This window comes from Cyanistes caeruleus, chromosome 10, assembly GCF_971803275.1.
Source record: "Cyanistes caeruleus chromosome 10, bCyaCae1.hap1.1, whole genome shotgun sequence".
Lineage (NCBI taxonomy): Eukaryota > Metazoa > Chordata > Aves > Passeriformes > Paridae > Cyanistes > Cyanistes caeruleus.
The window spans coordinates 23275878-23301942 of record NC_141710.1 but is presented as its reverse complement, the minus strand read 5'-3'; the positions used below and the strand labels follow the sequence as shown (position 1 = coordinate 23301942).

The window sequence follows — 26065 nt, the reverse complement described above, 5'->3', positions numbered from 1 at the left end:
CGAGGAGGTGCCCTGGCACTCACACCATCAGTATTATCTAGATGAGCAGAATCTTTGGAGATACAATTTAATCCCACTTGGAGATAGAATTTATACCAACTTGCCAAGTAAATATTCTCAATTTTTCACCTCCAGTGATGGGATTATAACTTCTAGTCTATTTTACAGACACTTTTAAGAGGAATTGTGGCAGGTTTTGCCATTTTTCACCTCCTGCAGTGCTGTGTTCATTACTCGAGGTGTGATTACAGCTTGGCACCTCGTATTTGCAGGTTACCAACTGTGATAAACTGTCAGGACAGCTCCTGCTGGAGCCCAAACATCTCAGCTGAGCCCTCAGCACACTCAGGTATTTCTTAATCCCTCAGTCTGAAGCAGATCAGAGGTTCTTTTTTCCCTCCAGTAACAGGAGAGGTCTTGGCTTGGAGTTCACCCCAAATCCATTTAAAGGATTCTCAGACCTTGCCCCAAAACATTCACCACAAAATAATCCATCTGCCACGGTGCCAGCCTGGCCCACACACATCCAGAATATTTATGAATGAGTGGAAGACACAGGAGAGCTGAGTCACACAGCCAGAGGTCATTTCTGAAGAATAAAATTTTATTTCTTTTGGCTGAAAAAACTGCATACACATGTTCAGATCTGGGCAACCTTCACCACATGTCTTCGTTTCCAAACCAACTTGTGCTTTGAAGCATGCAGGAGCCCACTGCAGCTTGAGAAAGAAGTTAAGAGGTTTTTTTTTTGTTGTTTTTTTTTTTTTTAATCTAGAACTGTGCAAACATCATTTGAAAGCTATTTACATTTTGCACCTCTCACTTCTACTAACAGGAGCATCAGCTGGTAGAGACGTGCAGTGTGCAGCTGTAATTTATGATTTGGCATCCACCTTTGATTTGTGTCGAATGAAAACCGAACAAACCTCCCATTGTTCCAAAACCTCCCCACGGGCAATGGTAATAAATCTAATTTCTTCTTTGTTAAGGAGATCTCTTTAAGCCTTCCCTGCAGGTATTAAAATATTATTTCCACTCTGGATCCTCTTCCCCTGGTGCTGGTGAGTGGGAGCAGCAAGAAAAGATTTTGATTTTCATCAGAGAAGGCAGGAGGGCACCGAGACAGAGCAGGGCTGCTTCTTCCTGTCATCCTCACTAAACTGCAAGATGAGCTGGAGAATATTTTTTTCAAAAAGAAAATATTTTAGACCATCTGATGCAGAAACTTGGACGTGAAAAAAGCTGGATTTAAGTTCATCCTCCTGTTGCTTTCTCTTCCAAGTTCCTTTCCCATCCATGAAAGCCTGGAATCAGCCAGACATGAGCATTCCAATCCTGCGGGATATCCCCATTTTCTATCTCCTCTAGCCTGCCCACAGCACTGTGCTGGTAGAACTTTGGGTGTGATGAGCCACCAAAAGTCTCACCAGAGTGGTTGGATGAGGCTGCTGGGAGTGGGAGCTGCCGGGATCCTTGGATCCTGTGCCATTCCCAGAGTGTTCATGGAAGGGGGGCTGTGCTCGGTGCCTCGCTCTGCTCTCCAGCCCCGGAGGTGAAGCAAGCAGGGTTTTCCTAAGAGCCAAACTGGAGCACAAACATTTCACAAAGCTGCGAGAGCTGCCGGGCCCTGCTGGCCCCGGCTCAGTTCAGCCCCGTGCTCTCGGGCTGGGGCCCGAAAATCTGGGAGAAGAATTCCAAGGCCAGGCGGACGTGGATGGGCACGAAGACGTAGGCAGTGTACACCACCATGGCCAGCACGGTGACGGTGATGGTGTGGAACATGGACTGCTCCCAGGGCTCCAGCACGTAGCTGCACGTCACCAGCTGGTACTGGTAGTACAGCCAGTACAGGTAGTCCTTCACCCTCTTCACGTCCATCTTCAGCTCCAGAGGGGTTGGAGAGCACCTGGAATGACAGGGAAATGGGGATTACAGCTGGGATATCCCATGGAACCGCTACACAAACCCGTTTTCTGCAGCTGCTGCTCAGTTACTGGAGCTGTCTCAGCTCAGAGTCCATTCCCACTTCCCAGAAAAGCTGTGGCTGCTCCATCCCTGGGAGTGTCCAAGGCCAGGTTGGAGCAAGCTGGGATAGTGGAAGGTGTTCCTGCCCATGGCAGGTGTGGAACTGGATGATTAAACTCCCTTCCCACCCAAACCTTCCTCTGATTCTATCGATTCCCACGTTCCAAGTGTCTTTTCCTATCCATTCCCTGTGGAAATCAGGGAAAGAGGCATGTAAAAAGAATGGCTTTGGGCCAGCTTCTATAAATATTCCATAAATTCCATGTATGCCCTGGAATAAAGATGAGATTTAAAACAACTGCTCTGTAAAAACTCCTCTGCTTACTTTTGATAATCATTTTTATTGTTCTGCAATTGTTGGGAATAAAGAGAAGCCAAGTTATGAAAGAGGGAGGAAAAAAGTAATCTCCGATTGCAGAAGGATTTTTTTGCAGCTCATTCTGAAGAAATGGAAAACATTACAGATTAAAAGAGTATTTAATGGAAATTACCAGTCTAGGAAAGATTTTCCTCTTGGGTAATACCTTTATTCATTCATTGTTCCTGGCTCCACTTGGAAAAGAGAATGGCTGAGCAAGAATTAAATAGGAAATAGGGTTTTCTTCCACTGTTCATTTTTAAATGTGCTTTTTGGCATTGGAAACAATCTTTAAATGCAGGCTAAAAGCATCTCTTTAGAGAAAATAGAATGATAAGAAAGTGTACAAGGCTTTACAGAGGGATTCTGTTATTTTGGGGTTTAAGGGTGTTCCAAGCACATCAGTCCATAGGGAATTCATCAAATTTCCCTGCTGGAAAACCTCCCAATGCTCCATTTTCTTCTACACTTGTGCTGCCTAAAATGCCAGAACAAAGAGGCTTGGACACATCACATCCCTCCAGTCTGAATTTGGGGCAACAGAACTTTGCTGTCCCTCAAAGCAGCAAATCCTGAAGTGGCACTGGGAAATTTGCAGCCTGGGATTAAAGCAAGGATGGGCCACTGATGGAGGTCAAAAATATTCCAATATTCCATTGGAATTCAATTCAAATGGTTTCCTGCTCTGTTCTGGGGGCATGTGGGATTTACCAAAGGGAAGTTTCTCCCCTCTAATTCTCCCAAAGCATTTCTTTCACTTCTATCTCCCCGTATTTCCTAGACAAGAAATTTTCTACAATACTTTTGGGGTACAGATCACCATGTGAAATTTAGCAGTGGCTGTCTCTGTGACCAGCTTTTCTTGCAGGAGCTTTTTCTTGGGGAGAAAGGCACTGCTGCTCTCTGGGCAGGCATGAATGGAAGCTGATTCCTTTCAGATCATTTGTTTGAAGGCAGAACTCCAGAGAGAGAGGCCTTAAAGCCTTGGAAATATTGCAAAGCCTTCAATAAAACTGGCCCAGCTGGCAGAGTGGCACTCCCTGCCAGCCAAAAGTGTCTCTGTTTGGGCTTCCTGCAAAAAGAGCAGCATTTCCTGCAAAAAGAGGGGTGAAGTGCAGTGGGGAGGAGGAGGGGAAGGGGAAGGGGAAGGGGAAGGGGAAGGGGAAGGGGAAGGAGGAGAAGGAGAAGGAGAAGGAGAAGGAGAAGGAGAAGGAGAAGGAGAAGGAGAAGGAGAAGGAGAAGGAGAAGGAGAAGGAGAAGAGAAGGAGAAGGAGAAGGAGAAGGAGAAGGAGAAGGAGAAGGAGAAGGAGAAGGAGAAGGAGAAGGAGAAGGAGAAGGAGAAGGAGAAGGAGAAGGAGAAGGAGAAGGAGAAGGAGAAGGAGAAGGAGAAGGAGAAGGAGAAGAGAAGGAGAAGGAGAAGGAGAAGAAGGAGAAGGAGAAGGAGAAGGAGAAGGAGAAGGAGAAGGAGAAGGAGAAGGAGAAGGAGAAGGAGAAGGAGAAGGAGAAGGAGAAGGAGAAGGAGAAGGAGAAGGAGAAGGAGAAGAGAAGGAGAAGGAGAAGGAGAAGGAGAAGGAGAAGGAGAAGGAGAAGGAGAAGGAGAAGGAGAAGGAGAAGGAGAAGGAGAAGGAGAAGGAGAAGGAGAAGGAGAAGGAGAAGGAGAAGGAGAAGGAGAAGGAGAAGGAGAAGGAGAAGGAGAAGGAGAAGGAGAAGGAGAAGGAGAAGGAGAAGGAGAAGGAGAAGGAGAAGGAGAAGAAAGGGAAGGAGAAGGAAGGGAAGGAGAGGAAAGGAGAGGAGAAGAGCCCTCTCACACTCTCCAGGATTATGGGATTTACACTGGAGTTACGGCTGTGCTGGTTAAACTCATCCCTTCCGAGGGAAAATCCCTGCTAATCCCGACCCCTGCCCGAGGAGCTCCAAGGCTGGAGCACTGCTGGGGGTGTTTGAGGCTCTGAGTGACCAGAGGTGCACAGACTCCCTCCTTCTCCTGGTTATCTTCTGGTTAGGGACAGCCAAAGGCAGGGAAAACATCCCCAAGGCTGATTTTAGTGATATTCCAGGCTGCAGCCTCACCATCATCACTTGGAGGGCCACATGAATAAAGGATGAGGCAGTTAAAATGATGAGCAGCCCTTTGGATTTCACCAAAGCCCCTGGCACCCTTTTTCCAGCCTGGGGATTGCATTTCCCTGCAGCTCCAGCACAGCCTGGCTTTCTTTGGTTCCCCCAGCTCTCAGGGCAAGGGAGTAATTCCATCCCCAGGCACTCAGACATTCTGGAATTGCAGGAGGAACACGAGCTGCCTTCATGTTCTGTGGTCTCCTAATGAATGATGGAGGTTGGGATAAGTAAAAGGCAAAAAGCAAATTACAGTCTGTGCCCTCACCACTGCCACGCTTCCCCTGCATCTCATCCAGCCTGAGACTGCCTCGGGAGCTGTGCAGGGATAACAACTCCAGCTGCATAATTTAGAGAGGAAAACCCAGGGGGGCAAGGGGAAAAAAGCCATTTTAAAGCAGCTGCTGAGGCAGTGAGAGACAAGGCTCCTCCGTGGCCCTGGCACACGGATCCCCAGGGGAAGGGACAGTTCACATCCCTTTGGGCCCATTCTGAGGAATAAGGAGAAGCCCAAACCCCCACACCTCCAGAGGTCTGTGGCTGCTTTACCACCCAAATTAATTGTAGCAGCAATCAAAGGGAATAGCAGATTACTTAGGCGAACTTTGGAGGCTAAAAAATCTGTATTTTAAACAGGATTCATCCTAGAGAGGCTTCCCTTCCACAACTCTGTTTTATTCTATTACAGCTGGCACTCCCACTTGAAAGGGCCCTGAGTTATTCACTCATCAGTTCCCACTATTCCAGAGAAGGAGATAATTTGTTCTTATGCAATTTTAACTTAACATTCATTTGTCTACAAATTTGGATTTAAACATTCAGTGGTGTTGGGGAAATGCCTTTCTGTTTAGAGGCCACGGGACTGTTACAACCAGCTATGAAGAGAATTCAGCTCCTGTTAAGCAATATTCAGATTATTTTCAGCAATTGCACCTCCAAGAGAAAAAAAAATGCAAGAAGAGAAACCTGCAAAGCAGCTTTTAGTGTTTTAAGTGGCTGCCTGATTTTCTTGCATGTTGACACATGTCTCTGATTAGGGCAGCTGAAAAGATAAATCATCATCCAAATATCAAGGTTTCATTCCAGAGCACGCCAAATCTCCCAAATTTCTGTACTAATGACCTTATTTTCCTGAGTCAGAGCTAGCTGGGAGTTAGATGATGCCAGTGTTAGGTCCTTTAATGTGTAAGCTCTGCTCTGAGCAGGAGGGATTTGGGAAATTTTGGTCACGTTTTCAATCTGCAACTTTGACCCGTGGCCGGACAGCTCCTGCTGGGAAATTCCTGTGGAAAGAAACATTCCTGCAGGGGAACTGGGAGAGACTGGTTTTGCAAAGAATGCTTGAAAACCACTTTATGCCCTCAGCAGGAGCAGTTGGTCGAGTTACACGTACAGGGGAAAAGAGTTTCCAACAAAAATTCAGGAGAAGTTCATCTGGAGTGGGAAAAAACAAAGCCTGGAGCTGGAAATGCCCTCATGATCACTCAACAGGTGATCTCTGCTGCTTTGAATGGAAAGTAGGGACGAGATGAGAAATAAAAGCATCAAACAACCAATTCATCCCCAAAATACAAATATTTAATTGGCTAAAAATGGCCATTTGCTGAATAATTGCTGGGATAGCCCAGCAGCAAGAGTGGATGGAGTTTGCAGCATCCTGAGGGAATCCTCTCGTGATGGAGCTTAAATAAAATCCTTCCACAAGTCCCTGAGGGGGTTTCCAGTCCTAGAACCCCTGAGCACCCACATGTAGGCAGGTGCAACCAGGCAAAGTGCCAGAATGAATTTAAAGTTGTCTGGTCTGTAAATAATTTTGATTATTAGAAGCTAAATGGGCAATCACCTCCTTGGGGTTGAAATAGGAATCCCATCTGCAAGTTAGTGATGTGGAACTGCTCTAATTTGTAACTTAGACATGCTGTAAAATGGGTTTGTTCTGTGGAATATCCTGATTTATCCAAGGCACCTGATTTATCTTGTCCCTCTGAATGCTGCCATGATTCTGGGATGAGCCCAGTGGTTTTATGCAGGCTGACACCTCCAAGAGCAAACTGAACCAGGAAGGGATTCCCATTCCCATTCCCATTCCCATTCCCATTCCCAGCCCATCAAAGCCTTTCCTTTCATGTTTTATTCAGTGAGCACCAAGCACAAGGTGTACAAGGAATGAAATGCTCAGCAGTTGGGCAGAAATTGAGATGAGGCAGCAGATTCCAGGGAATCCGGAATCTTTTACATCCCAGCATTTCCTGGGAGCACACCTCAGCCTGCTCCAGGGAATCCTCATCCCAGCATTTCCTGGGAGCACACCTCAGCCTGCTCCAGGGAATCCTCATCCCAGCATTTCCTGGGAGCACACCTCAGCCTGCTCCAGGGAATCCTCATCCCAGCATTTCCTGGGAGCACACCTCAGCCCGTTCCTCTGTGCATCCCCACGGCTCCGATCCTGCACGGAGCGTGTCCATGGAGCAGCAGCTCAGCCTGGAGAGCTCCTTCCCCTCCTGGCAAGCAGAGCCCTCAGGTTCCTGCAGCACTCCCACATGGATCTTTAAATTTAACCTCCAGTTTGTTCTCCCAGGGAGGAAATTCCAGATGGAATGGGAGGGAGAAGAGCAGCAACAATCCCAGCACAGCTCCTGCTGCAGACAAGAATGCTCCTCAAAATCCACCTTGTCTTGCAGATTTTAATAAATAACCACTCCTGGAATTCTGGAGTGCACAGCAGAGTGAAGCAATCCTGCACCTTTAGCCATCCATTCCAGGAAATGTAAATCCCTTCCCTATGTCCCGGGCTGAGGTTCTGAGCTGGGGAGATCGTGGTGCTCTGCATGACTCAGCCATTCTGCATGGGGGTGAAAAGCTTTGGCTGAGCCTCTGGGCTTTGCTGGGATAAAAAATCTTCCAGGAGTGGAAGGACCAAGGCAGAAAGAGCAATGGTGTTTCCAGCCCTGCTTCTGTTTTACCTGGCTCAGGAGAATTAATTCCAGCATCTTCCTAATCTTTAACCCCAGCTTCCTTCCCGCTGGCCCCAGTGGGAGCTCACAGGTGCTATTTTGGTTCTTTCAGATGTTGCATAATGCACACAAGGCCCAGGACCTTTCCCTGTGCAGGAAGATTTCCTTTTACCTCTGGAACCTCAAACCCCTCCTCGAGTTGGCAGTGCCACACCTGCACAAAGTCTGACCTGACTTCCTCGTCTCCAGCTGAACCCTGATCCGTGTGTGTGCTCCTCCTGCAGCGATTCTGGGCTCCCAAGCCGGGCTTTGGTGCTGGAATTCAGCTGCATCTCTGCCTGGAGCACGAGGATTCCTGTCAGCCTGCCTCGCCAGCTGCATGGCACAACAGCCAGAGGCTGCTGGGTTTTCTCCTTCAGCTCAGCTCAGTACACAGATGGAGTTTACCATGACCTACAACCATGTGGAAAAGTCCTTTCAAATAAGACCCACACGTTTGTGACCCTCAGGAAAGCAGAGCTTGATCTGCAGCACCCACAGGGATCTCATTTGGAGAGAGGCTTCTCACCATTCGGTACCAGCACAGCAGCTGAAAGCAGCTGAACTTGGCACTGATTTCATGCCTCAGCTGCCCCCAGCAAAGCCAGAGCTCTAAAGAACTCAGCTGCCCCCAGCTTTGCAGCCTGGCTGATTTATCGGTGCCCAATCCCATCCTTAGGCACAGGGAAAGGAGAAGATGCAGCCTCTCTGTTAGAACAACATTCCTGGAGCAGCTCTGTCCCATTTTCTTCCAAGGCCAAATTAATTTTTCAACAATTTTCTTGTTCTTCCCTCCCTTGAAGTTTCCTCAGTTGTTTCCTTACATAACCAGCTGCTCCTTGCAGTTTGGGAACAGATCCCTTCCTTTCCAGCTTTCCTGGGCTGAGCGTGGTTTGGGCTCTGGGTCCTCCCCCTGTGCCTGGATTTGTACCTTGGAGCAGCTCTGCCAGAGAAAATGGGAAAAATGCAATTTCCCAGGGAAAGGGAAACCTTTCCCTCTGTTTTGAGTGTCAACATAATTTAGGAATGTGGTTTTGAACAGAACAATTCCCAACCAAAACCTCAAGTTTGGGACCAGGGAGCATCACCAGCTTTAAACTGCAAACACTTAAAAATGGAGAGTTCTCAAAGAACTGTTCTAGGAATATCTCAGGGGGGTTCTGCATTTGCTCCTGGTGACAAACCTCAGTTCCTTGTGAGACTTGGGACATCATCTACATCCTTTGAAGGCTTTCAAGTTGAGGAGGCTGTGTAAACACATCAACCTATCAACAAAATAACCGAGATGTCTGGGCTCTGAAATAAGATTTACATTCTGTTGTAGCCCCTATTTTATTCAGACATCTTTGCTTTGCTCTGAGTCATTTCTGAGGCAGCTGAAAGCAACAGCTTGGGTTGTGTGCAACGTGAGGAGGTGAATATTGTCACAGCTATGACAGGTATCAGTGGAAAATGGGTCCAAGCTCTTGTGCAAGTGCATCTCCCCTGAGATCTCATCAAAGGCAGCAGAGTTGCACCACTCCAGTCACTGCTCCGAGAGGGGAAAAGCAAAACTGGAGTGAGATTCTTGCAACAGATAAGAAATTAAAAAGGAGATGCACTCTTTTCACAGATTTAACCCCATCTGTGCAGCAGGGAACAGGTTCCTTTGCAGGCCACTTTCCCCAAACAGGTTTGGACACACAAAGCTGTTGACATCCATAAAACAAATGGAAAACTCCATAAAATGTGGCTTGGCAGGACCCAGAGCAGAGCCCTGGCTGCCTCTGAGCCAGCTGGAGTTCTGTGTCCTGCAGCTCCCGTGCTGGATGCTTTTTGGGCACAGAGGGGTGGGACATTGCTGTGGGGCCAAGCTGCTCCCCAGGCAGCGTTTCAGCATCTCCCATTCCACTGGAATTACCTCCATGCTCCATGCACAGCTCCCCTGCTTCTCTCCACTAAACCTGCACCAGAAATCACTCCAAGCACTCATGGAGTTGCTCCCAAGACACAGTTATTTGTACCATACTCATGATGTTCGTGAGAGAAACAAATCCAAGCACCCCAATTCTTAAAGCATTAAAATCCACATTAAAATCCCCTCAAAGTGCCTTGTGCTTACTAAGCAGAGCTGAAGCACTTATTGCAGGGATTCTCCTCCATATTATCCAAGGTTTATCCAACAGGGAAGGCAGGACTTGCACCTGCTTCCCACTGAAGGCAGCCACCAGCGACTCTAAGAAAGCCAAGAGGAGAAATCCTCCAGCGATGAGCGTTCCCAGCACACGGTGTGAGCAGCACCTTCCCTCCTCCATCACCCCCCACCTATCGCAGCCTTTCACTCCTGCCTGTTTGCCGATTTTAGGGAATCCCTAAGGCAAACCATCACCTGGCAAACCAGACCGCAGGGCTGCAGCAACAAGTCCCGGGATGGCTTGGAAGGGACCCCAAAGCTCATCTCATGCCATCCCTTGGAGGGGACGCCCCGAAGCCCTCGCTGGAGGCTGCAGGTGCGGCTGGAACGCCAGCAGCTCCCTTGAGGAAGGCACAGCCCAGCAACCCCCGCAGGTTCTGCCAGCCCCGCTCCCGGGCCTTCCCCCCGCTCCTTACCGGGGACTCGCCGTGGCAGCGGCCGCGCTCGCCAAGGTCACCGGTCCCTGCCCGGGGGATGCTCCGGGATGCGACGCCCTTGGGCGAACCGAGCGGGGAAAGAGCGCCGGCACCGGGAGCACCGGGATGCGGGAATGCCGTGATACGGGAACAGCGGGATGTGGGATCACCGGGCTGCAGGATCACCGGGCTGGCTGCAGGATCACCGGGATGCGGGATCACCGGGCTGCAGGATCACCGGGCTGCAGGATCACCGGGATGCGGGATCACCGGGATGCGGGATCACCGGGATGCAGGATCACCGGGATGCGGGATCACCGGGATGCAGGATCACCGGGATGCAGGATCACCGGGATGCAGGATCACCGGGCTGGCTGCAGGATCACCGGGCTGCAGAATCACCGGGCTGGCTGCAGGATCACTGGGATGCGGGATCACCGGGATGCGGGATCACCGGGATGCAGGATCACCGGGCTGCAGGATCACCGGGCTGCAGGATCACCGGGATGCGGGATCACCGGGATGCGGCGGCTCACCGCGGCCCCGCGCCTCCCTCACCTCCGCTCCGCGCACCGCAGCTCCCCAGCCCGGCGCTGCCCGCGCTTAAATCCCCACCTTTCCCCCTCCCTGTTTCCCTCCTCCCCCGTTCCTCACCTCCCGCCCGCTCGCTCCTGTGGCCGCGGCCCCGGGCCGGTCCCTCCGCCCCGCCCGCTGCCGCAGCCGCTGCGCCGGGAGCGGGGGAGGAGGAGCGGCGGAGCCGGGCTCGGGGAAACCCGTGGGATGGAGCTGGCTGGCACCTCCGGGACGCCAGCTGTTTCCCTGGAGCTCCGTGTCTCCCTGGCTTTTCCCGGCGCTGGCGTCATGCGGGATGCGCCAGAGCTGCCCCGCACACAGCGGCTTCTGATGGCACCGCTCTATCGCGACAGAGACCCTTCACATCGCACCCCTCCATCGCGACAGACCCTTCACATTACACCCATCCATCGCGACAGACCCTTCACATCGCACCCCTCCATCGCGACAGACCCTTCACATCGCACCCCTCCATCGCGACAGACCCTTCACATCGCACCCCCCTATCGCGACAGACCCTTCACATCGCACCCCTCCATCGCGACAGACCCTTCACATCGCACCCCCCTATCGCGACAGACCCTTCACATCGCACCCCCCTATCGTGACAGACCCTTCACATCGCACCCCTCCATCGCGACAGACCCTTCACATCGCACTCCTCCATCGCGACAGAGACCCTGCAGCGTGCTTGTCCTGCCAAGGGTGCCGGCAGGTGCCTGCGAGCATCCCGGCTCCCAGGGAATGAGTGGGAAGGAGCTGGAGCCTCAGCGCGGTGTTCCAGCGGCAGGAGAGGGGATTTGGGATGGTTCCACATTCCAGGTGTCAGGTGAGGCGGTTCCAGAAAGGAGAGGTAGGGATGGACAGGTATTTTCAAGATTTAACCTGAAATCCCGTGGAATACAACATGACCCTGCCGATCACGAGGCTCAGGCTTCTGCAGTCTATTCTGCCCCAGAGATAAAAAAAGCTTCATTTAGTGTCCCTCTCGCCACCAAACATCTACTTTAGAACATAACTTTGCAGTTTAAGTGAGAAATAAAAGTGTCAGGAAGGCTTTTTTCCCTATTTTCCCCTGGAGCAGCAGGATCCCAGGCACGATCTCCCTCAGCAAAGTGTCGCTGTTCTGGCACCCACCGCTGCCTTCCGACCACCAAGGAGTGCAAAGCGTTTCGAGGGCCAGATGTAAGAGCTGGTGTTGAAGCTGCTCTTTTCCTGTCTGAAGACATTTTAACGATGCTTTAAAGCTGCTCTTTAAAGCACTTGCACAAACAGAGCTGCGCAGGTGGCAAAGGGGCCATGGGGATGCGGCGCTTTCATTCCCAACCCAACAGTGCCTCTTCCTGCAGCTGCTGGTTTTATGGCTGTTGACTGTGGAACTGATGCTTGCTTAGCCTTTGCTATTAAAATATTCCCGTGCAAAGGCTTTGTTTGAAATTGAAAATGTCCCTTTCAGGCCTGTCCTGGAGCTCTGAGATGTGTCTGGACACGACTTGCTGGTGAAATCCCTGAGCAGGCAGAGTTTGAAATGGTCAGAGTGGTTTTGCTGGTGATCAGCGGTGGGTGAGTGTCACCCAATCCCCTAAAAATCCTGGCAAAAGGATTTTGGGTGATCAGGGCACTTGCTCCTCACAACAGTTTAATTTAGGGTATTTATTGCAGAGGCTGCTCTTTACAGAGAGGAGTTTACAAAGAACTGTCCCACAGTGTCATTAACCCCCCTGATGAGCTGTGATGGGCACAGAGTCCCTGAATCTTGGAATTTAGGTTGGAAAGGATCTCCAAGATCACTGAGTCCAGGTGTTCCCAAAGCCACCACTAAACCCTGTCCCCAAGTGCCACATCCCTGCAGCTTTTAAACCCCTCCAGGGATGGGGGCTCCACCAGGGCCTTGGGCAGCTGTGCCAGGGCTGGGCAGCCCTTTCCAGGAAGAAATTGTTCTCAAAATCCAAACTGAACCTCCCCTGGCCCAGCCTGAGGCTGTTCCCTCATCCCTGGGGGCAGAGCCTGACCCCAGCCCGGCTGTCCCCTCCTGGCAGGGAGCTGTGCAGAGCCAGAAATTCCCCCTGATCCCCCTTTTCTCCAGGCTGAGCCCCTTCCCAGCTCCCTCTGGAATTCTCCAGCCCCTTCCCAGCTCCCTCTGGAATTCTCCAGCCCCTTCCCAGCTCCCTCTGGAATTCTCCAGCCCCTTCCCAGCTCCCTCAGCCCCTCCAGCCCCTTCAACCCCCAGGTGAACTCAGCAGCTGCTGTGGAGGAAGGTTCATTGTTGTATAAATGCCCCACATTTGCCTTTGACACACTCTGGCTTATCAAAAGGAGAAGGATTTGCCTCACAATGAATTTCAGATTTGCTGATAACCGAGTCTTGTTTGCCTTGAGACAAGACAGGGCTGCAAAGGCCCTGCCAGGCCCCGCTGGTGTTTCCAGAGGGAAGAACCTCCCGAGTCAGAACTGATGGAATTCAGGATTAACAGCTCTGTTTGGAGAAGTAGGACAGAGTTTAATCGAAAGGAGGCTGTGGTTTGATTTATCAGGCTCTGCTGCTGAGGGAGGCAAGGCTCTGCTTCTCCCCGAGCCTCCTGCTGCTGCTGCTGCCTTCCCTGACTCAGGAGAAGCCTCTGGCTTGTCCCTTGCAAGGAATGAAAAGCAAATTAATGAAAAAGGAACAAAAAGTGAACAAAAAAAAATAAATAAGGAAATGAAGAATTAACTTTTGAATTAACTTTTCTCTTAGAGCGGGGTTCAAAAAGGAGAGACTTCATGTGGTTAAATACATTTGTTTATAAACCTAACCCTTGCATTTACCAGCTGCAGGATGACCCTTCTGCACTGAGCAAAGGAGCCCCAAAACCTCCCAATACCTTAAAATCAGGCCTACAAAATAAAAGATGAGGAACAAAACTACATTTAATTGCCAACTTCCTCAGGGTTACCATCCTCCTGCTCCAGACCTGCTGGAACCTCGACCTCCCCTAAAAACCCTGTGCTTGTCCTGGTGAAAACCAGGTCAAACTACCTGTATAAAGTAGATAAAAATACGGGACTTTGTTTCCTTATCTCCCCAGGGGCTGCTGATCTGCTCCCTTCCTGGTTTGGCCGCTGGAGATTTGTGTTAATTATTGCTGGGGATTCCAGCTTGGCTTTGGCTGCCGCAGGAAACATCCAGCTCAGCCCCTGGAGACAGGAATAAAATCCCTGCCCTGCCAGAAAGGCCAACATGGGAATATTGAACATAGAGCCTGGGAATATTTCCTGAGCCTCTGGGCTCTGTCACAGCCCTGCAGGAATATTCTACAACAGGCCAGGTTCTTCCCAGCCTGAATCACCAGATACAATTTCATAGAATCCCAGAATTCCAGGATGGTTTGGGTTGGTTTGGTTGAGTTAAGGGACCTTAAAATCATCTCATTCCATCCCCACTGTCCCAGGCTGCTCCAAGCCCTGTCCAGCCTGGCCTTGGGCACTGCCAGGGGGCACCCACATCTCCTCTGGGAATTCCTCCCCACCTTCACAGGCAGGAATTTATCCCTAAAATCTGATCTGAGCAGACTTGAGGGTGTTCCTGCAATCCCAACAAAGCAACAGCCCGAGCTCTTTTCATTTTCCAGCAGTGAGAGATCCATTTGTCTCCTTTCAGATCTTGTCTGGCTGATGAGGCTGTCTTGGTAAATGGAAGGAAACTTCCAGGGTAAGCAAGGAAATCTGGCAGAGTTTGCAGAATATTCTGGGCAGAGGTGATGCTCTGGCTAAACCTGAGATTATTGTGTTGCTAATTGTGTTCCCAACCAATTTGGTGATGCTGTGGGCAGCCGCCCTCTCCTGACAGAACTGCAGTTAGAGCTGACCCGACAAATTAGAGAACAACGATTTTATCTAATGACAGGGCAGGCTGGAGAAAGCCCTGAGCACTGTGGGGTGTGGGTGAACACCCTGGGTGGGTGATTCTCCAGCATTTATTATGTGTGTGCCACCACAGCTCCCATTTTGGGGAGTGCAGTGGAGCAGGAGAGGCTCCGAGGGACGCTGCTGCCAGCAGTGACCGCGTCTGATCCTCCCTCCTGCTGTGGTTTCCTTTGGAATTTTGTGCCAAAGAAGTTCCTTGATCCCTTCTGAGAAATTCTCTTTTATGGGAATCTGTTTATGTGTGTCATCCAGTGGATTTGGGATTATTTATCAGCAGCCTTGTCCTCAATATCAATAAATATCAATATCAATATCAATATCAATATCAATATCAATATCAATATCAATTAATGTTCTGGGTTAACTGGCCTGCATCCAGCTGGGGGAGGGGCTGGGTGGAATTCTGGGACCAGGAACAAGTAATTAGAAGGTAAAGGAATAATCAGCTTAGAGAAGAAGGGCTGGGCAGGATCTCCACTCCTGGGTGAATCACATTCTCACATCTCCGCTTCCTGCTCTGTCCCTTGGCCAGAATGAAACAGCTTCAGCCAGGCTGGGCTCTGCATCTCCTGGGATAACTGGGATAACTGGGATTTCTTCTTGACATGGACATCCCAGCTTGTCCATACTCCCACCCTCACTGGGGTATCAGGTGGGAATCCCCATCCCACTGCTGGGAATGCCTGGGTCTCTCCCATCACTGATTCCAATGTGTTCCAGAGGAAAATCCAGTAGCTTGGAGAGGTCCAGGTTTCCCTCTGGAGAAGGCAGCTGAGTTTGGGATACTCTGGGAGGAATCACCCATTGGACAGATCCCATTTGCTGGAGATTTTCACCTGGAGAAGGCCCAGCTTTGAGATCACTCCTACTCATTCTAATACCAGTTCTCCATGGGAAATTTCCTCAAAATGAGGAATTCTTCCCATATCTGGGTTATTTTTTGGTTTCTTTCCCCCTGTATAGTTTACTGCTCCCAGTGCAAAAAGGTCTGAGCAGTGCAGGTCTCTCAGAAATTGAATTTTGTGTTCCAAAAAATTCCATTTTGGGAAGTTATCCCGGAAAAATGTTTGGTTTAGAGCACTGTGCTTGTCCTGGATGGATCTGGATGGCTCGGGGTCTGTGGGGTCATTAATTCTTAGGGATGTTTGGACAGGGCGGGCAGGAATTGGATTGGATGATGCCTGTGGGGCCATTCCAACCGGGATATTCCCTGATTTTTGTGCTTCAGCTGCAAACCTGTCACTGGCAGAGCTGTTGGGAGCTCCTGGAGCTCCCTCTTGTGCTGAGCCTCACCTGGAGCAGCAATTTCTGCGTTTCCCAAAACTTCCTGTGTTTTCCTTCTCCATCCCGTTCCTGCCCGGCCATCCCTGTTCCACCTGCCAGCCTGAAACCCCTTTTTGTTTTCTTTTGTCTCCCATTCCAGCACGAGGTGACATCTGGCACAGCTGTCACCGCAGCTGGAGGCTCTGGCACCTCCCTGGAACCCGAGGAATCCTTCCCACCTCAGCACAGTTTGCTCTTTCTCCCTCTCCGAGGGAAAAATTAAGAGATGGAAATGAAAGAGAAGAGATGGAAATGAGAAAGAAGAGATGGAAATGAAAAAGAAGAGATGGAAATGAGAAAGAAGAGATGGAAATGAAAAAGAAGAGATGGAAATGAAAAAGAAGAGATGGAAATGAAGTCAGTCTGCTCCTGCCCTAATCCTGGTGGGATTCCTGGTGGGATGTCCTGTGCAGAGCCAGCAGTTGGACTCCAATTTGAGTCAGGAGAGCTAAAAAATGCTGTTTTTTACAATGATTTATAATTTATTACTGTTATGCATCCCCCTGTTTATTTTTTGTGTTGCAGAGGAGGTGGGGAGTTTTAGGCATCTCTTCCAAAGAAATCAGTGGGAATCTTCCCTCTGATTTTAATGTGGATCCAGACCCCTTGCAACCAGTTTGTATATCTAGAAAAATTAAAATTCTCACTCTCCTTTGCTTTTTAATTCCCTAAATACCATAAACCCCCCAAATTCTTTGAGCCCAGCACACAGACAGTTTTATTCCCAGATTTTTGCTTCCTGCTGTGATTTGAAGGTGCTGCAGCACTCCGACCTGTGCTGGAACCCTGGATTTTATCACACAGCATGGATTTGCCAGAGCCAAGAAGAATTTGGGTGAAAGGAAACCAGAGCTTTCCATTTCCTTATTTCTAAGGAGTTTCACAACCCCTGCCCGGGTGAGATCACCTGCAAGGGGACTCTTCCTCTCCTGAATTCCATCCCCAAGCCCTTTAGCTCATAAAAAGATGATTAATGCAGGGTGCTGAATGGATTTGCCGGGATTAAATGATGATTCCAGTGGTTTTGCTGGGGCTGGGGGAGGGAATGACAGCTCTGCCCAGCAGGAATGAGCCGCTCTCACCTTCCAGCCTGGAATTCCAGCCCCCCTCATTTCCCCTGAAATCTGGCGCTGGGCATGAGGAGGGCAAAAAAAGCAAATCCAGGGCTCTCGAGGACGGTTTTGTTTCCCAAACACACAAGGAAAAACAACATTTCCCAGGAAAAAAGGGTGTCCATGACATGCCAGGGCCGCCTCACAAAGGGAGACCCCGGTGCAAAAGGGGAGCCAGGTAATTCCATCCCTTTTCCCCTTTGGCTGGCTCGAGTTCCCAGAGGAGACAATGGATGAGTTTCTTAGCCCAGACCTCCCGACAAAGGAAATCCTGGAGAGGGGTTTGGGATAACACCGGGGGGAATATGTTTTACATCCCAAAAAAGGCTTTAAAACCCAGCCCCAGTGTGGGAGCTGAGCCCAGAATGATTCCTGAGCTGTAGTTCTGGTGTCTCCCAGAAATAACCGCGGGTTTCTGGTGCTTTGAATCTGCATTTCGGGACTCTCAGAGGGATCGACTCCAGAGACTGGAATAGGCACCAGGGAGTTCTCAAATAACTCCCCAAATGGTTATTTTTGGGAAATAGAAACTTTTGGATCTCCTAGGCAGTAAATTTAAGGGATGATAAATCCTTTATGTGCTGCCATCCTGCAGATTTAGGGGATTTGGGTTGTGGGAGCTGCTGGCACAGACTGATGCAGGATTTCCCCATCTCATCTTCCCCCTGAGATCTGAATTTTAGTGACACCAAATGTAACTGGATTTACAGGGAGACCATTTTATCCCTCTGAATCCAACAGAAATCCTATAAATGTATTTTCTCTAGTCAAGCATTTAAAATCCTACATGAACCATTGCTCTTTTTCAATGTAAATGAAATAATTTTTACCCCACGCAGGATTTAAAGTTCTCATCACGAATGAATCCCCTCTACCCTCAAATTTAAACTGAAAACAGAACAACTATAAAGACAAAACCCAAATATTTCCCCTTTCATTTTCAGGTTTTATTTCTCTCAAGCACTTAATTCACAATTTGATAATTTGGAAAAAAAAAAAGGGTTTGATTTCCTGGGATTTCAGTGTCTCCTTGCAGGGGATTTTGCCAATCCCAGGGTTTGATTTCCTGGAATTTTGATCCCACTTTGCTCCTTGTAGGGGAATTTTGTGATCCCAGGGTTTGATTTCCTGGGATTTTGGTGCCTCCTTGGTCCTTGTAGGGGAATTTTGTGATCCCAGGGTTTGATTTCCTGGGATTTTGGTGCCTCCTTGGTCCTTGCAGGGGAATTTTGTGATCCCAGGGTTTGATTTCCAAGGATTTCAGTGTCACCTTGCTCCTTGCAGGGGATTTTGCCAATCCCCCCTCGTCTCCCCTGCAGGTTCTCATTGGCCACAGCAGAAGCTGGGACAAAATAAAACTGATCCTCTCCCAAAATAAGATTTCCTTTTTCCAGGTGCCATGGAGGGGGGGTTCTCCAGGGAACAGGAGTGTTTATAAGGTAGGAAATTTGTCTCCAGGAAAAAATCCTGTCTATAATCAATGTATAACTGCATGAGGATTAGGGTTTTTCTTTCCTCACACATCTAAGAACTAGAAATAATTAAGATAAAGTGCAGTCTGATATTTAAAATTAATGGATTTAGGTTAAATTCCTGTTGTGAACTGGAATATCTGGAATTTTAGGGAGCACACAAAAAAACAAGTGCATTTATTACCATCTTATTATGGGAAATATGTTAATGATTAGTGGTATTTAGATCTAATGAAATGTAGATTAATTTTATGGATTATATGACACTGCAGCACAGTTTAAGTCTTCCTATTTTGTGTGAATTATAATTTTATTGGGGGATTCCTATGAATGATTTTCTATTCAGTGGTGGTGAATTAATGTAATGAAAAAGTCCAAAATTCCAGTTTTATTTAAGTGCATTTATTTAGAATCACAGACTGGTTTGGGTTGGAAAAGACCTTAAAAATCATCTTGTTCCAAGCCCCTGGCATGTAAAAAAAAATCTGAAAATAATTATTTAAGAACAATTAACATAGGAACAGTTTTGCCCATTAAAATGAAAATCTGTTTAGTGATACCTTGCTCTGAGGATTTCATTTTTTCAGGCTGGTGATGTATAATTTGGTTATTAATTATGTTTTCCCAGTGTTTGACAGCAATCCATCAATCTGGCTGCAGAACTGGAGTGTAGCTGGATTTGGGGCTTGTGATGTGAGACAGGAAAACTTAGGAATGGTTTGAATTTGAGAACTGATTTAGAATTTCATCATAAAATTATTAAATCCTTAAAATCACTGGGGGTTTTTGTGTGGAAATGGCTTTATTCACTTATCTTCAGGTGTTACAGGACACTCCTGTGTGAGGATACTGTTCTAAAGGAAAATTCAGGGTTTTTTTCCCTCTTTCCAGGTGGCAGATGATCCTTTTTCTTCTTTTTCTCCTTTTTCTCCTTTTTCTCCTTTTTCTCCTTTTTCTCTGTGGCTGCAGCTGCAGGCTCTGGCTGCTCCCTGGTGCTGAGCATCTCCCTCCACATCAATTCCCAGGAAAACTCTTCATGGTAAGGCTGGTAGGGAAAAGAAAATCCCAATTTAGGACAAAAATCTGGGCATGGAATCCCATTCTAATGAAGCACACTCATGAAGAAGGGGTTATTTATCCTTGTGGATTGAATGGCCCCAGTGGGCAACAGTGACCACTGGGGGTTATATTTGGGGAATCAATTTTCCATTAAATGATTTCATTTTGTTTGAAAATGGTGAGGAAAAAAAGGAAAATCATTCTAAAAAGTGATTTTTCCTCTGAAACAGAATGGTTAGTGATGGAAAAGTTCTAATCCAGCCCCCGAATGCTGGGTTTGGAGTTGGATCTCCTTCTTCCCTCTGGATGACAGGGATAGGAGGGTCTCTCCTGGAGGTTTTCCCATGCTGTGGAATGCTGTGGCTCCTGAGGAAGGTTGGGTTTCACCTTCAGCAAGAAAGGGACTCTGTTTGCATTTACTGCTGGGGACCCTGCTTTAAAAAAGGAACAAAGGTGCTTTTTGTGACGAGTCACCTGAGAGGTGTCACCTGCCCACAGGAAAACCCAGGGCCTTCTGCCTCGGTCCTCTCCTCTTGGGTCAGCTGAATCACCACTTTAAAAATAAAAAGAGCAGATGTGAAACTTTACATTAAAAAATCCAGAAAAATCAGGTAGAAAAAAAGGGGGGGAAAAAAAAATCAAGATAAAATTTTTGGTATTCTTGATACTCCAAAGTGCCTGAGTTTGGAAAACTTGCTGTTTCATTTTTGTTTCCATTTATTCTTTTAGAGAAAAGCTTTTTATTGAGTGTAGCTGTACTGGACTCTGAAATCATTCCAGAATTCAATCCCTATCCTTCCAGGACCAAAGTAGGGTTTTAAGAGAGATGGAGAGAAACTTTTCCCCAAGGGCATGGAGTGCTGGGATAATGGGAATGGCCTGGAGTTGAAGAAGGGTGGGGTTGAATGGGATTTTGGGAAGGAATTCCTCCCTGTGAGGGTGGGGAGGGGCTGGGATGGGATTCCCAGAGAAGCTGTGGCTGCCCCTTGGAAGTGTCCAAGGTTTGGAGCAGCCTGGGGCAGTGGAAGGTGTCCCAGGGATGGAATGGGATGGGATTTAAGGTCCCTTCAACCCAACCTGGCCTTGAGCGTTTCCTGGGATGGGGCAGGCACAACTTCTCTGGGAAAGCAGAGCCAGGGCCTCACCACCCTCACATCCAGGGCCTTGTCCTGGCTTTAGGGAAGAGCCAAAGGATGTTGGACAGGGATTTGGTGCCATGTTTTCCCACAGCTGCTGCCATGTGGAGCTGCCTGGGGCCCATCCTGCTGTTCCTGGTGCTGGCCGTCGTCCCTGCGCGCGCGGCGCTGAAGGTCACCCCAGCCGTGCTCTACACCAAGCCCAAACCTTCCCCATCTGTCCCGGGGAAAATCCCATTCCCGGCAGCGCCCGGCAGAGCTGAGTTCCCCACGCTCTTCCCCTTGGAGAATTCCACGCTGGACTCGGCCGAGTTCTTCTTCAACTGCTGCGACTGCTGCCCGCCCACGGCGGGGCCTCGGGGCTGGCCGGGGCCACAGGGACCCCCAGGTGGGCTGAGCCCCTCTCTGCTGGGCTACAAACACCAAATCCAGGGCCTTTTCCCTCAGGAAACCATTTGGTGGGATTTGTGCAGCTCACGGGGGCACATTGAGCTCTTCCCGAGGGGCAGCTCCGGTCACTGCTCCCTGGGACGGGGACAGCAGCCAGGGAATGGCTGGAGCTGGGCCAGGAGAGCTTTGGGGTGGGTTTGGTGTTTTAGGGAAAGGTTCTTCCCCAGAACTGGGCACTGCCCAGGATCCCCAGGGAACGGGCACGGCCCCGCTGGAGCTCCAGGAATGCTTGGACAGGGTGGGATTGTTGTGGGGCCTGTGCAGGAACAGGAGCTGGGCTGGAGGATCCCTGGGGGTCCCTTCCAGCTCAGGGGATTCTGTGATTCCATAATTCTATGAAATGTGGGATGTGATTCTGATTTGTGTGAATCCAGAGCAGAAAAGTTCATGTCAGCCACATCCTGGAAGTTACAAACCACCAGTGTGAGTGGGAATTCCTGACCCCGGATTTTGGGACTATCCCAAATCCCTGCTGGAAGGAGGCCACACTCCTCAATTCTCTGTCCCTGGGAATTCCTGACCCCGGATTTTGGGACTATCCCAAATCCCTGCTGGAAGGAGGCCACGCTCCTCAATTCTCTGTCCCTGGGAATTCCTGACCCCAGATTTTGGGACTATCCCAAATCCCCGCTGGAAGGAGGCCATGCTCCTCAATTCTCTGTCCCTCATCCCCTTGGATTCACAGCTTTAATTCCACATTCACTTCAACCATGGCTTTATGACCTCCAAAATTACCTTCAAGCAATTTTGCATCTTTACTCCTTTATTATTTTTTTTCATTTTTTTCCCCCATTTCAAAAGAGAAAATTAAAACAAAAAAAAAAGGTTCAATTTTAAAAATATATAAATAAAGCACAAGAAGCAGCTCTCTATAAAAGGACCTAAATATTTCATAAAATACACTTTTTATCTTCTTTTTACTGCTAAAACACACATGCAGAGAGCACCTAATTCTGCTCCTGCTCTAATGAATAGTGCATTAGTCTGCAAATGTTCACTTTAATAGCACTAATATTGGGGATAGGAACTATCCATCTGAGGAAAGGTGGGAAAACCATGAAATAATTCTCCTTTAACTCAAAGCACTCCAGGGATTTTCACTTCCCATGGCTTGGGAACGGTTGGCTCATGGAAATCGTGGTGGCTGTAAAGGGAGTTTGATCTCTCATCTCTTGATGGAAAAGTCCTTGTGATGATTGAAGGTGCCGTAATCTTCTCCCAGACAGGCACTGGGAATCTCTGGGTTCCCAAGGGGATGGAAAAGGGAAAAGATTTCAGTGCCTTCTTTCTGCAGCGTGGAGCTCTGGGCCAGGTTCCTCTTCTGTATTTGCAGAATTAATTCTCCTTAAGGAAAGGGACAATTCCGAAGGTGTGGCAGCTCCTTGGATGTGCTCAGATATTAAAGAGAGATTAATTTCTGATGTTTTATGAAGCTCTGAGCTCCTGTGGCTCTGAGGCAGCTCCAAGTTGGTTTTAAAAACTCTTTAACTACGACCCCGAGTGAAATGCAAAGCTGAGAGATTTGATGATGTCAAATAAAACAAGCAGCTCTTCCCAAGGTGATGGAATCACCTCATACACACTCCTCAATGCCACATTGCTTAGGTACCGATGAAAATGTCATTTAAAAGTTAAACCTTGGAGTTACTGAGATCATTTTGTTGATTTTACAGGTCCCAGAGGGGAGAAGGGAGATGCTGGTCTGCCAGGGCTGCCGGGAACTCCTGGCTCTCAAGGTCCAAAGGGCTCTAAAGGAGAAAGAGGTAAACCAGGCTAATGGAAAATGCTGTTGTCCTCATAAAATACCACAAAACTATTAAAAAGCCATATTTTTTCAAAGCAAAAGAAGATTGCTGCGAGGGATTGAGGCCTGGAGAGGTTCAGCTGGCATCAGTGCAGGGACAGGAACTCAGGTGGTGGCAGTGTTTGTTCAGGTGGAATAGGAGCAGCTGCTCATAAAGATCTCACTAAAAAATTCTTGTTCTGAACAAGAGTTCAAAATCTGGGTTCAGCTTGCTTTAGATTAAGGACAGAAGTAGGAAAACGCCACCAAAGGAAGTCATGTGCAGGTGTAAAATCTGCATTTCAATTTCAATATCTCAGAGGCAAAAGCACTTCAGTTAAGATGCTGAGCAATCACGATTCATCAGTATTCCTGAAAGGAAACCCTGCCCTTCGTTTGGGGCTTGGAGCAGCATTATCCTGACAGATCCTGCTGCTGCCTCTGGAGAATCACCAGGGTCCCAGCATCAGAGCGTGCTGCTGTTCAGTCACTGCAGCTCCTTAGGCAGCGATTCACTCCTGGAAAAAGGTTTTTGGCTACCCTGGAGTGAGGAATGCAGAGCTGCCACCTTCTCCATCTTCCACTAAACAGCAGCCACAGCCTCGCAGAGAGAAATCTTGGGGTGATGTGGTGCTGGGGGCTGTGGGGTCCAGCTGAGGTTCCTGCAGGTGTTTCTTTAAAACTCATGTTGCTCATGTCTGTTTTGTTAATTTTAATTTTAATTTTAATTTTAATTTTAATTTTAATTTTAATTTTGTTTGTGAGGGACACACACAGATGGTCCCAGCGGGGTTTGGTGTTTGCTGCACTTCACACACCAACACCCATTAATTAATTAATTAATTAATTAATTAATTCATTCATTCATTCATGCTGGAATGTCCCAGGAGGAAAAGGGGAGCAAGGGGAGCGAGGAGTGAGTGGAAGCCCCGGTTATCCAGGGAAACCTGGGCTGCAAGGTGGGTCTGGAAAATCCAGGATCACTCTGACCTTTCTGGATTTTTCTGCATGGAAGGACCAAGCCTTTTGGATGGTCCTTCCATCTCCAGAGTAATCCAATTTTATCGGTTTTAATCTTCTTTTTCCCCCTCAGGTGAAGCTGGAGCCAAAGGCAATAAGGGCAACCACGGCTTCCCTGGACTGAAGGGACAGAAGGGCGCCAAAGGGGACACCTGTGACAACGGCACCAAAGGCGACAAAGGGGACAAGGGAGATCCTGGAGAGCCGGGAGCGGGTGGAGAACAGGGGGACAAGGGAGAAAAGGGGGACACGGGGGAAAAGGGATACTGTGGGGAGCCGGGGGGGAGAGGGGCCAAGGGGGACAGAGGGGAAGGCGGCACCAAGGGGGAAAAGGGCAGCAAAGGGGACACGGGCGCCGAGGGCACGCGGGGGGCGGCTGGCAAACAGGGAGAGAAGGGCGAGCAGGGCTGCAAGGGTGACAAAGGGGACCTGGGCCCCGCGGGCCTGGCGGGCCCCAGCGGGCCCAAGGGCGACCCCGGCACCAAGGGCGGCCGCGGAGCCCCGGGCAGGAAAGGCTCCCGCGGGGCCAAGGGCGCCCGTGGGGACGTCCCCAAGTCCCCGCGCTCGGCCTTCAGCGCGGGGCTGTCCAGGCCCTTCCCTCCTCCCAACGTGCCCATCAGGTTTGACCGTGTGTGGTACGACGAGCGCCATGACTACGACCCCGCCACGGGCAAGTTCAACTGCAGCGTGCCTGGCGCCTACGTCTTCTCCTACCACGTCACCGTGCGCGGCCGGCCTGCCCGCCTCAGCCTCGTGGCCAGCAGCAGGAGGGTGGCCAAGGCCAGGGACACCCTCTATGGCCAGGACATCGACCAGGCCTCCTTCCTGACCATCCTCAAGCTGAGGGTTGGTGACCAAGTGTGGCTGGAGGTTGGGAAGGACTGGAACGGGCTCTACGCCGGCGCGGAGGACGACAGCGTCTTCACGGGGTTCCTGCTGTACCCAGATGGTTTCGAGGTCATTCTCTGAGTTTTTGGTGTGAAGATAACCCTGAGGAACATCTTTTCCCTCTGGGTGTGAGAGGAGAAAAGGGCAGCACCTTGGTTTAGTTGTTATTTTCGTGATGTTTTAACAAAAATGTTGGCATGTGCGAGGCGTGGATTACTTTGAAGATGTCACACATCCTTTGTCCGTTGTCCAAACATCAACAGGATCAGCGTGGGGAAGGTATTTCCCAGCACAGTTTGGAATTAGAATATTCAAATCATGGAATGAAACTCCTTCCCAGCTCCTGCAGGCCTTGCATGGTCCAAACTCGCTCTAGGAATCAGTTCTGATTTTGATAAAAATGCCAGGGTTTGATTTATAGAGCTCAGCCAGATGGCAACATGAGCAGTAGGTCCCTTGAAATCACCTGAAAAGATTTAAAGCTCTTTTATCCTTGAATCAGTATTATTTAGTGCTTTAGTCTCGGTCACGAATTATAGAAAAAAATTGTCTAAAAGAATATTAGATCAGCGTAAAAAAACCCTCCTGAATCTTGTTCTTAAACAAAAATAAATCTGAAATTTTAAAAAAATAACTGAGAGATGAATATTTCACTTTATTGGTCCACTTGGAGCCCCAGTTTCTGAGCCCCTGATGCTGGGGGATCATCCCTGGGCTGCTGGGAGGAGGAGGAGGCAGCCAAAAACAGACTTTGGAACTCCCTTGAGGTGTCCTGATGGCTCAGAGGATTTGTGGGAAAGTTTAAAAAGCCTCATGGAGATCATTTGACTAGAAAACCTTAATCCAAGCTGTTTTCCACTTTAAAAATACTGAAACATAAAACAAATCCCTCATTTTGAGCTGTTTTTCCTCATTTTTCATGCTGTGGCAGAATGACAGTAGATTGATTGAGCATGTGCATTGTCTCATCATGGAGATGATAAGAAAAAAAAAAGCCAAAATATTTGTTCCCTTTTACTTCTGCTTTTATTAGCAAGGATTTGTTTGATAAAACTTTCCTTTTCAGGCTGCAGTGAAGCATTTTGACACTGGTGGAAGAAAATAAATGCTCAGGGTTCTAATCAGGTCAGCAGCTCTTGCCAGTAATTATGAAAAATTATTCCAAAGCCATAAAAACACCTTTTTTTGTGGTATTTTCCATATTTTTAATCAAATGTTTGCCACTTAATTCCGTGATTTAATTGGCAGGATTGGGTTAAATCACCT

The 26065-nt window shown here is 48.8% G+C and overlaps 2 protein-coding genes across 4 annotated transcripts; one reads left to right on the top strand and one right to left on the bottom strand.

Moving 5' to 3' along the window:
• Positions 1–583: 583 nt before the first annotated feature.
• On the bottom strand, positions 584–11014 carry LOC111933297 (serine palmitoyltransferase small subunit B). 3 transcript variants are annotated; one of them, XM_086843180.1, is made up of 3 exons: positions 10556–10673; positions 10081–10450; positions 584–1906 (listed from the first exon to the last, which is right to left on the bottom strand). In XM_086843180.1, the coding sequence occupies exon 3, from the start codon at positions 1876–1878 to the stop codon at positions 1642–1644; it is 237 nt and encodes a 78-aa protein (XP_086699306.1). In that variant the 5' UTR covers positions 1879–1906; positions 10081–10450; positions 10556–10673; the 3' UTR covers positions 584–1641. The 3 variants fall into 3 exon arrangements, with proteins under 3 accessions (XP_086699306.1, XP_023788548.2, XP_086699305.1); XM_023932780.2 differs by having other exon boundaries at positions 10081–10673; XM_086843179.1 differs by lacking the exons at positions 10081–10450; positions 10556–10673 and adding an exon at positions 10735–11014 and having other exon boundaries at positions 741–1906.
• Positions 11015–20610: 9596 nt separating this feature from the next.
• Positions 20611–25430, top strand: OTOL1 (otolin 1). Its single transcript, XM_086843956.1, has 4 exons — positions 20611–21046; positions 22782–22871; positions 23779–23850; positions 23985–25430. The coding sequence occupies exons 1-4, from the start codon at positions 20716–20718 to the stop codon at positions 24878–24880; spliced, it is 1389 nt and encodes a 462-aa protein (XP_086700082.1). The 5' UTR covers positions 20611–20715; the 3' UTR covers positions 24881–25430.
• Positions 25431–26065: the final 635 nt, after the last annotated feature.

Bases quoted from the DNA above. Each gene is read 5' to 3' on its own strand.
- LOC111933297 (XM_086843179.1), bottom strand. From the start codon at position 10,943: ATGACGCCAGCGCCGGGAAAAGCCAGGGAGACACGGAGCTCCAGGGAA. The intron at 1,907-10,734 runs GTGAGGAACGGG...CTGTCATTCCAG, and splicing joins CAGGAGCGAGCGGGCGGGAG to GTGCTCTCCAACCCCTCTGG.
- OTOL1 (XM_086843956.1), top strand. From the start codon at position 20,716: ATGTTGGACAGGGATTTGGTGCCATGTTTTCCCACAGCTGCTGCCATG. The intron at 21,047-22,781 runs GTGGGCTGAGCC...TTGATTTTACAG, and splicing joins GGGGCCACAGGGACCCCCAG to GTCCCAGAGGGGAGAAGGGA. The intron at 22,872-23,778 runs GTAAACCAGGCT...GGAATGTCCCAG, and splicing joins GGGCTCTAAAGGAGAAAGAG to GAGGAAAAGGGGAGCAAGGG.